We start from the raw sequence: 11,311 nt of genomic DNA, 5'->3' as shown, positions 1-11,311 counted from the left end.
GTCTTGACTCGGTCTCGATCCCTAAATGTCTTGGTCTTGTCTCGGTCTCGATCCCTAAATGTCTTGGTCTTGTCTCGGTCTCGATCCCTAAATGTCTTGGTCTTGACTCGGTCTCGATCCCTAAATGTCTCGGTCTTGTCTCAGTCTCGGAGCACTCTGGTCTCGGTTAGTTTGGTCTTGACTACAACACTACTTAGAACAGTACATCGTTGTCTTCTGTCTCTTGAAACAGATCCTTTTAATTGTATAGAATAAATTAAATGAGAATAACTTCAAGGTTTAGACTTTCCTCTGAGAGCTCCCCTCCCCCTCCCCCTCTCTGCACAGTCTGAGTCTTTATCTTCAGTCCTCTCTCTCTCCTCAACCTACGAAGATAAAAGTCAAACTCTCACTCAGATCCTGGGAGATCAACTGAACTTCAGCTCCTTTAATCCCTGCTAATTAAAGTCTTTAATGTGTTAATTGCACTTCTGGTCCTGGTCCCAGTCCCGGTCCTCTCCTGTACTAACACATCATAGAAAGTTTACCTTTCCTTTAACACACCGGTCTCTGTGATTGGATGGATAGTTTGGTCTGACACTGATTTTCTTAATCTTATTTGTTCAGGGATTACTGGCTCCTGTCTGAATCTACAAAGGGTTTCTCATTTATCCGACTGACGGTCTCTGAGGGGGGACAGGACTAAGTAAGAAGATCTCCTGTTTAAAATAAATGAAGCCGTCAAGATGGAATCCATCGCCAAAGGGGTAGTGAGGCCGACAGCTGAGTGTTTTATTGTCATTATTATCGTAGTGGTTAAAATGGGTACTGCAGTCTAAAACATCATAGAGAGCTGTCTCCCCCCCCCCCCCCCCCTCCTCTCTAGAGTCCATGCTCACTCAGGTCACCATGTGGTGGACACTGAAGCTTCAGTGTTTATCCAGCTCTGCATGGGTCTGTAAACCTTTCTGTGTTCTAACCTCTCTCCATTTTTCAAAAGCATCTCCAATATTGATCCTAGTTTGAGCACGTTTCTGCTCGTGGAGCTTATTAGAAACATGCAGAGGCTTTTTAGGTCGGGTACAATCACTTCTATCTGAACCACTTCTCTTGCCCGCTTCCATCGCTGCAACACCTGTTGACCTGATAACTGCTCTCATATCTGACAAACTGAGGGGCGTCCAAAACGGCCGTGTGGGGGCGTGTCTTAAAAGCGCCTACCTTCTCTGGTCCAAACAAATCCAGAGCATTCAGGAGCAGAATCTAAAGTTAGAAGGAGGACATACTGGCTGCTGCATTGTTGTCAGAGAAGCCAGCACTTCAACATGTTTCCTTAATGATCAGATAGTAAGATACCTTTATCATCTCACTCTCTACACATCTCACTGATTGGAGCTTTAAGAGAGAGAGACCATGAGACAAAGCTGGAAAGCACTGTTACAGACAATAACACTGGTGATGGACACATGAGGGCAGGAAGGTGAGAGCTACACAAAACAAAACAGAAAATGGTGAATAATTTAGTGGGAAAAGAAAACATGACCCATGTGGCAGAACTGGACAAACATTTGATGTTTCAGTGCTCTGACAGTCAGAAAGCTGTCACTGTCATCCTCTGGGTCACATGAAGGTCACATGTTTGACTATAGGAAGTCTGTAAGTTTGGATCATATGCAGGAAAGACGAGAGAGAGAGAAACACATCAGGAAATGTTTAAAGGAGAACCAGAGAAGTAAAATATTCCAGACTTAAACACCGGCTGTGGTTTCTCATTATCGTGGTCATGGCTACAGTTAGATAAATTTGTTTGATTGGATGCACGGGGAGGCGGCCATTATCAGATAGTGAATCGTCATTTTAAGCATAATAAGGACTAAGCTAATTTTACGCCCAGATGATCCGATTAGATCATGTTTATTGCCTGTTCCATTTTAATAACGTGCATTCAGACAGAAATATCTCACAGGACTGGGTTTTGATTAACTAAGAAAAGATTTGAACATGAAGTTTCAATGTTTGCATTTGTTTAAGGGAAGGCTCTCTCGTCTACAAACCCTCTCAACATCCTCTCAACACAGTGTACAGGACAGGAAGCAGGAGCAATCGACTGGTTCGTTGTAGTAGTAGTTTGTAACCATCCAGGCCTCCGCGGACCAATTCACTTGGATCCTTAAAGGAAGAATGTGCAACTTTTTGATCCAGTAGATGTCGCCCTTGAGCACCAGCATGAAACCATAACAAGCTTCACATTGTTGTGTTAGCATGCTAATGTTAGCACTCTTTAGTTAGCTCGTAGCTTCACATTGTTGTGTTAGCATGCTAATGTTAGCGCTCTTTAGTTAGCTCGTAGCTTCACATTGTTGTGTTAGCATGCTAATGTTAGCGCTCTTTAGTTAGCTCGTAGCTTCACATTGTTGTGTTAGCATGCTAATGTTAGCGCTCTTTAGTTAGCTCGTAGCTTCACATTTCATGTAAACTGACACAGAATGAGCGTGATCTAAAAACTCTTACTAACATCCAAATAATCAGTGAGTATGTTCTTCTTCTTCTCTCTAGTTCTTGACTAAAACAGCTTTTATACACAAGGGGAGGAGCCGGCTGTCCCGTCCATGTAAACACGGCTCTGACAACAACACAGCCAGCGGGACTCGAGCTTCTCCCTCATTGTAGACAGTCATGACTCAGAGACACATTTACACAGGACAGACTTTATGATTTATTTATGTGGAACATGCTGCACATTCTTCCTTTAACGTTAAGATGAGTTACTGATTCATCACAGTTTATCTAAGCTTCGATTGGATTTCCAAATCCAGTTTGACTGTTTAAAGTCAGCCGGTACTCCCCGCCCTACAAACTAGTGCTGAAATCAGCCATCAGTACTGGCAATAGTGGAATCCCTCTCCTCTGCCTTCCTCTTTCACTTATCCTTTAATAACTGCTTTAACACTGTGCTGCTCCTGCTGGGTTTAAGTCAAGGACTCAGCCATCCCCGTAGATTTGAGACCCGAGTGAAGCAGAGCGGGTGCAGAAACCATCAGAGTGACCAGGAGGTCTCTCACAGGTTGGTTGAATCATTTGGAAGAGTCTGAGTGAATCACTGAACCGCCGTCATTACTTTTAATGAGTTTGGGATAAAAAAAGGCTTTTTGATATTCAATTTCCTCGTAGTTAATGACGTGACGGGAGCCTCGATGTGTGGCCACCCATCAATCCAGAACTCTTTTTTTATGTGCATATTACCCTCCCCTGACAGGAGCATTCACTCTGAGAGCCACCTGACTGAAATTGCAGCTCCACATTGCGTATCTGAGAAGCAAAGGGCTCAGTGACAGCCGGTAGTTAGGCTGCCAGAAAACACGTCCAGTCATTTTGCTTAAAACAAAAAAACATTTATTTCAATTCAAGTCAGGAAAACTGCTGTAAGTCGAGGACGTGATGAGCGTTTGTGTGCTCGTGTGGAAACATTTATCACGTATGTTTATGAGATTCAAGCATCATTTCTTGACAGCACAATGTGCAACATGCCCGGCACTCAAAAACACATCAAACATTTTTCAAGAAGAAAACGGACAAATCAAAACGTATAAAAAAAAGTACATGGCATTGTTTGGAAAAAGTACAGAACATCTACCTGTTTACACGTCATCACCTGTCTGTTCATGCCAAAAGCAGCAACACAAAGCACCGACACTCAGCATTAAAAAGTGATCTGTTGTTCTGTGCATCCACCAGAATCCTCTCTGTGCAACATCGGATTCACCAGTGACCGATTCTTAAAGGAAACAAAGAGTGAGAGACATAATCCACATAATCCTTTCCAACATGCAAATACATTTTTGTTGGGAATTAAATGGTGGTGTAGTGGTCAGCCAGGAGGTTGCTGGTTTGAATCCCTGTCTGTCAGGAGTCTCTCTGTGTGGAGTCTGCATGTTCTCCTCATGCATATGTGGGTTCTCTCCTGGTTCTCCGTCTTCCTCCCACAGTCCAAACACATGCTCGTTAGGTTAACTGCTGACTCTAAATTGTCCGTAGGTGTGAATGTGAGTGTGGCTGGTTGTCTGTCTCTAAATGTCAGCGCTGTGATTGACTGGCAAACAGTCCAGGGTGTAACCCCACCTTTAGCTCTGTTAAAGCTTGGGTCGGCTCCAACCCCCCCCGCGACCCCAAAAGGGAAAGGCAATAATTTTGTCTTCGAGTTGTCCTTTCTTGCTTCATTTAGGGAGAAAACTTTGTTCTAAACATGGGAACTCATATCACATTCTTTAAGTATGACCTCACAATCAACTTGAAAAGTTTCCCCTCGCCTCCGAGCTCATTACCTTTATGTTTATAAAACTGAGCTCCGTCAGCATGAGAGCGCAGATAGCGTCTCTCCACATTCAGACAAATATATCAAGAGCAAAGAGCAGGACAACTTTTTTTTGGCATGTTGGCGCCTGAAAAGCATTCTCTCTTGTTCCCCTGTTTTTGACTACATCCATTGTCCCATCCATAAATGGTCTGAGCCGTCATGTTTAAAACTATCCAAGGTTTTTAGGTTTGGCTCTTGATGTAGTAAAGTTAATTGATAGGAAGATTCCCTACGTTTGCTTGCATTAGGAAAACAGTGGTTCCACAGCTGCGGTTTGCTCCAGTGAACTGCTTACAGTGTACAAGAACTAAGGTTGATAAAAAAGAATGCCTCACAAGAGCGCCATCCTGCACAAGTGCCTTGAAATAATATATGAAAAGACACAAAACTCCCTCTGTGAACGTGCTTAAATATCCAGGTTTGAAGCAAAATCAGCTCCATAGGTCCAAAAAACCTCAAATCACCAAATCAATTCAACACTTCAAGTAAGTTTGTGGAATACATTATCCGTTTTGCACATGCTTCCGTGAGCAACAGACCCCTCAAAGCTACAGCAGCACCTTCTGCAAGAATCTATCTATTAGTTTTTTTTTGGTGGATACACAGAGGAACAGAAACCATAAATCAGACATTTACCAAGAGGATTTTGTTTCTCCACACAGCGTGATATTTTGGTTTGCAAGGCTTTCGGGTAGTTTTTTTTTAACTGTTTCAAATGCATTCCATTTATCTTTAAAAATAGCAGTCGTAGCAGGGATTCAGAGAGAGACCATCCTGAAACTGAGGGGGGGTTCAATCGTGAAATGGTCCCAAGCATTATCCACGATGTCCTTGAATACCGTGACAAAGCACTCTTGTCTCTGCAGATGTTGCTCTGCGTCAAGAAGCAGCAGACAAAAAGGCGCCCCCTCTCTCTGAATCTATGCAGAGTCATCAGGTCGATGGCTTTTCAGAAACACTCGACGATGAGCACACCAACAACTTTACACAGAGAAACAAGCTTCCACGGCAGACATGCTAGTGTGGTATCCATGCTGTGACTGAGGCTGTCCACTTTATCAGCCTGAGATTTCGAGAAGAGTTGCCTGAGAGAAATGTGAAGTTCTTTCAGCATGGGGTTTAGCCGATCCCTCATTGTGTTTCCAAGAGGCACTTGTTTTTTTTGCCAAGTTGAGGATGTAGATGATCAAGTCCACATTGACAAACACAACTGGTACAATCATCCAACCAGTAAAAGGCCTTTTGAGTCCTTTCTACCCTTAAACCCACTTTCTGGCATACCTCAAAGTACCTCCTCCACTGGCTTCAAAGATCCTGGAGTCCTGTGTTTGCAGGACTGCTGGGATGATATTATGCTCAAAACCAGGGACTCGCACCGCCCCAGGTCACAGAGCCACTTCCTGCCTGCTGGAGTTTCCGTTGGCTGCTGTAGTGGCGATGGCGGCGGTGGGCATGTTCTTCTTGATAGAGGTGAGGCGGATGTGGGAGGTGCTGTGCAGGTAGCTGGCTTGGCGCTCTGGCCGGGGACCCTGACCACATCGCAGCTGACTGAGGAGGAAGAAAAAATTAGAAACTGAGCATACGAAGCTTCAGCAACAAGTAACACATACAGTATGTCCTGCAAAGCTTGGATTCCAAAGGTGTTGGGTCATAACTAGTCCTGCATGTTAGCTGGTTAAAAATGTAAATCAAAGAAAGCTGCTGGCGGTTGAAATAGTAGATTTAGGATTTTGGGGTGGCACCTGGGTGGCCAATCAGCTTTCAAGGGCGCCTAGAATCCTGGATCTGCCCCTGCCACCCAGCCAAAGTTTCCTGAGCCCATCCAGCTCATCCAGCTCATCTAGCTAATCACGATGCACAGGGAGGCAATGTGAACAGTTTAAGCCAGATGATGCCACAACTGCTGTACATGAGTTTAGGTTTAGACAACCATGACCGCCTGAGAATGAAGAGGGAAACAGATATCTAATTCCCTTGGATGTTCACTGTCTTCTTAAGTGACGTTTTGGAAGTCACATTGCCACATTATAATGGCCCCCGACCCCCAGAGAAAATTACAGTAATGTGAAGGATAAAACAGATTGTATGCATTACATAAACGCACAATCGACTTGGATATTATCTCTGAAAATTATACATGGTGATTGTTTGCACTGTTAATCAGGCACATACCTGCACAACTGCAAAACTCCTCCGCTGCACCTTTTGCACATGTTGTTTTTATATTTTTACATTTGTATCTTATTCTTTTGAAGTTCCCGGTCTATTTGTTTTGCACCAATACACTGAGTCAAATCCCTTGAATGTTTAAGTGTTCTGATTCTGATACAATAAGCTGCGTCTCCACATGCTGTAAACAATCTAACGGAGATGTTTCCATGAGTTAATTATAATGCAGCGATGGGAGGAGACAGATGTTTTTATAGCAGTGGTCTGTGTGTTAATGACGCTGATCTATTGTGTCTGCTTTTTACACGGCATTGCGGACCAAGAGTCTTAAGTGCAGTTTCTATATTTCACTGATACATCAGGCTTCATGATCAATCACAGTAATATTCATGCCATCACTTCAGTACTTAAAGGCAGGGTTGGTAATTTTTGAAAGCTAGCATGATTTTGAAAGTAGCATTCCCTCAGTGCTACGTCTGCACCCCCTCCCCTCTGTGCTCCCTCAGAAGCCACGCCCCTCACTTACATGCACAAGCGCCGTTGGTCCAGAAGCGGACCTTCGCTCATGCTTTGAGTGTGGGCTAGTGCACGTGAGGGTTAGAGAGCGAGCAGGGAAAAACAATTATTTTTGCATGTGTAGATGAAGAAAGTCAGTAATGCAGATAATTGACTAAGGAGAACTGTTTATTGCAGTTGAGAGGGAAGTTGAAATCACAGAAGCTATAAAGGATCTTCATTGTAAAATAAATCACTCACAGAAAGCCTGGGTTTATTGTCTTGTGATGATTCAGGCTCCGGGGACACAGCCAAAAAGCTTAGGGGCTTCTAGTGAAGCCAAGCAATATTTAGATAAACGATGGACAATATCCGGGCCAAGCCTTCATTTTTCACCAGATGGTTGTTTTTGGTAATCAACGAGGCCACAGTAGACTCCAGGAAGGAGACACGTTGTATACAACCTGCATATTTTAACTCTCCTTAGTGTGAACATTAGGAAATCATCCTGAAGTATTGATGGAAGCAGCAGATCCATGTTTGGAGAATTTTATTGGCTACAAGAAACGTCAGTCATCCGTACAGTCTGGTGTGATTGGCCATCAGAACAGGGGGAGGCGGCTTTCAACTCCATTTTCCTTTCAACTCAGGCTCTCATTGGCTATTATTGGCTGTTATGAGGTGTCATTAAAAGGAGTTGGGTTTTTTTTGGTCTGACGGATGTGTAGATTGTGGTTGCTGTGGTGGTCTGACAGATGTGTAGATTGTAGTTGCTGTGGTGGTCTGACAGATGTGTAGATTGTAGCTGCTGTGGTGGTCTGACAGATGTGTAGATTGTAGCTGCTGTGGTGGTCTGACAGATGTGTAGATTGTAGCTGCTGTGGTGGTCTGACAGATGTGTAGATTGTAGCTGCTGTGGTGGTCTGACAGATGTGTAGATTGTAGCTGCTGTGGTGGTCTGACAGATGTGTAGATTGTAGCTGCTGTGGTGGTCTGACAGATGTGTAGATTGTAGCTGCTGTGGTGGTCTGACAGATGTGTAGATTGTAGCTGCTGTGGTGGTCTGACTTGTACACACACGGCTGTCAGAGTGTGTGCCTTCTTTACTGGACATGTGTGATATGGTTATAAGATCACATTAATGCAGACTTAATGAGGGAGAACAAGGTCGGATCGAGTACTCCAACACTACCTGACCTGCAAGGACATATTCTGCTTTCAGAGAAACATGTCTTTTATTGAGGTTTCACTGAAAAATGCTTCAAGAAGGACAACATGGGAAATAAAAGTCGGTTAGTAACTCAATGAGTGCAACATTTAAAGGTTCACCGGTGTGAAACAGTTCAGTTGTGACTTCTTTTGATTAATGAGAAATAAATCCAAAGACAGGAGAATGATTCCTCACCACCTCTACTACGGCCGTCTTATAATTGTTGCCTGAAGGCAAAACTTATTTTTCCAATTTTCTTTAATGCTCCTGAGGTGTGAGGAATTGACGACCAAATCTCACCCAGATTGGAAGCATGATGTTATCCTGAGGAGATGGTGCTCAGTGTGACTGTCAGACCTTTGGAAGGATTGTGTGGAATGAGGTGTGACGGGTTTCCATCATTCTGAAGTGGAGAATGATAAGCTGCAGGATGTTTGGTGGAAATAGGAACCAAGAGAAGAAGACTTAAGATTACTAAGGCCATTATTACTTCATTTTGTAGTCCACACTGTCCCTGAATTAATTCGTACCACTCTATACATTTAAGCCTCCTTGAAGGTTTTGATCAGAGTAAGGCAACATCCTATGTTCTCTTCACAGACAACCTGCAACACAGAGCTGCTACCTGTCAGAGAAGAAGTCTCCGTGTCAATCTGCATTCAGCTGATTTGATCTTATCCGTTTTGCCCCTCCCCCCCTCCTCTCTAGAGTCCATGCTCACACAGGTCACCATGTGGTGGACTCTGAAGCTTCAGTGTTTATCCAGCTCTGCATGGGTCTGTAAACCTTTCTGTGTTCTAACCTCTCTCCATTTTTCAACAGAAAAACATTTCTCAAACTACCCTTTGCTAGAATTTCTTCTCATCTGTGCCGGTTGGACTTCCCTGTGTATTCAGTCTTTGTGTTCCCCCCTTTCTCCCTCTGACAGTTTGTCCTTGTACCAAGTACCTCCTGTTCCAGTATTTTGTCAGGGTTCATTCCCATTAATTTCCCTTCTTCACTCTTTTTGTCTTCCTGACTCTGACTGTTTTCTCCAATATTTGTATTCTTGCTTTTTTCCCACATTTCAACTTTTTTAAAGTTTTGTGTTCCTCCTTCTTCCATTTTTAATCTAATAGCTATTTCACTTAAAAACTTTGGATCTATGTATTTCCTGTATGATTTTGGGCGTCATAACTTAAGTACGGCAGAATCCACAAGGTATTTTTTGGGGGGGATAAGAGCTCCGACCTGTTGAAGTGCCGTCGGAAGCTCTCGCTCAGCAGGTAGAGGGCGAAGGGGTTGACGCAGGATGAGGAGAAGCTGAGGACTCTGGCCAGCAGGGTGATGACGAGGTGAGCCAGCGACAGGTCCATCTGGTGGTAGTGGAAGGAGCGATACATGTAGAGCACGTGGTTGGGGAACCAGCAGAGGGCGAACAGGCCGACGAACACCAACACGATCTTCGCCAGGCGCTTCCTAGTCTCCATCTGGAGGAGATGAAAAGCCACAATGAGAAATAATCAGCTGGGGTGTAAGTAGATGAGATAAGAGGAACGATTCTACTTAAACTACAGATTTTTAATTTGATATTCAGAGTAAAAGAATCGGAGCTGATAAAGACACAATTAGAGATAATCAGCTGGGGTGCATACAAAAGCTTAAAAATGGTTTGATTCATTATATGCATTTTAATTAAGTGGTTAATCATTGTTATATGTATCTGTGCAAATCAATATAAACCTTGAGTGATCGCCCTAAAGATAATTATATCTTTTCTGGGGGTCGTAGGGGAATTTTCCTGGTGATGGAGCAGGTCCAGGTTTTTCGCCCTTACTGTATATTGATTGATGGATATTGATGACTATGGAAGTAATGATGTGTTGATCTTTTATTGTTTGTGAAGAAACTTCTAGGAAATGGTCTTTATATAGCACACATGTTGTAACTGCCCAGTGTGATGATTGCCCATAACGGGATGATTGGGATGCTATAAAAGAACTGCTCCAAGAGAAATAAACTGACCCTCGATTCACATGCCATAGTCTCTGTCTGATAGTTCAAGAGCATTTACTCTTCTACAGAAGTAGATGAGATAAGAGGCACTCTTTGAAAGAGTCTACCTAAACTACAGATTCTTAATTTGATATTCAGAGTAAAACAATCAGTGCTGATAAAGACACACCACTTACTGGCATCAATGAGCGTTTTAATCTAGTACATCGTCACCCTTGAGACGCGCCCCTGATCTGATGAGTTCATGAAGAGGTGGGACTTCACAGAGGAAGAAGTGCAGAACAGAGGCTGAGGATGAAGAACAGAGCGTCCAGGAGCTCCAACATGTTTAAGAATCTGAACGCATGTCGTGCAGAGTAAAGGAACGGGAGTTTGACCTTGTCAGGCGGACGCTGAGATGTTGTCAGGAAAAGGTCAGTGATGTCGCTCACGCCCTTTGCACAGGTCAGTCATCTGCGCACGTAAAGACTCGACTCAACACAAACACACAAATACGGAAATGTCAACAATATATTTTTTTTCTGAAAGTGCTTCTCTGTGTACTGCACACGTCAGACACGTCAGACCGGCTGACCTCCGCATGGACGCACTCCTGATGATTGACTCTTTGTGTTCAAAGGCTGCTTCCTCCAACAACATTAAGTTTCCAAGACGCAGAGAAAGATATCCATACTTTAATACCATTCACCTTATATCCTGGTACAACTTTCTCACCGAAAAAATCAAGAAAAAAAAACCGGTATCATTAAACATGCAACAAAAATCATCAGATCCAACTGTCAGAACTTTTCATGCGAGCAGCAGAAAGGAAAGCAGTCTGCATCACTCAGGATAGACTGTAGACCGACCAGAAGACCAGGAGGTCAGACTGTAGACCGACCAGGAGACCAGGAGGTCAGACTGTAGACCGACCAGGAGACCAGGAGGTCAGACTGTAGACCGACCAGAAGACCAGGAGGTCAGACTGTAGACCGACCAGGAGACCAGGAGGTCAGACTGTAGACCGACCAGAAGACCAGGAGGTCAGACTGTAGACCGACCAGGAGACCAGGAGGTCAGACTGTAGACCGACCAGGAGACCAGGAGGTCAGACTGTAGACCGACCAGAA

At 43.8% G+C, this 11,311-nt stretch overlaps 1 protein-coding gene across 1 annotated transcript; it reads right to left on the bottom strand.

Annotated features, from left to right (window-relative positions):
- Positions 1-4,288: 4,288 nt before the first annotated feature.
- Positions 4,289-9,716, bottom strand: LOC132985481 (neuromedin-B receptor-like). Its single transcript, XM_061052888.1, has 2 exons — positions 9,438-9,716; positions 4,289-5,881 (listed from the first exon to the last, which is right to left on the bottom strand). Exons 1-2 carry the CDS (start codon positions 9,674-9,676, stop codon positions 5,719-5,721), a joined length of 402 nt encoding a protein of 133 aa, XP_060908871.1. The 5' UTR covers positions 9,677-9,716; the 3' UTR covers positions 4,289-5,718.
- Positions 9,717-11,311: the final 1,595 nt, after the last annotated feature.

This window comes from Labrus mixtus, chromosome 12 (genome assembly GCF_963584025.1).
Source record: "Labrus mixtus chromosome 12, fLabMix1.1, whole genome shotgun sequence".
NCBI classification, from domain to species: Eukaryota; Metazoa; Chordata; class Actinopteri; order Labriformes; family Labridae; genus Labrus; species Labrus mixtus.
Note: the sequence above shows the minus strand (reverse complement) of the source record. Positions and strands in the feature narration are given on the sequence as shown.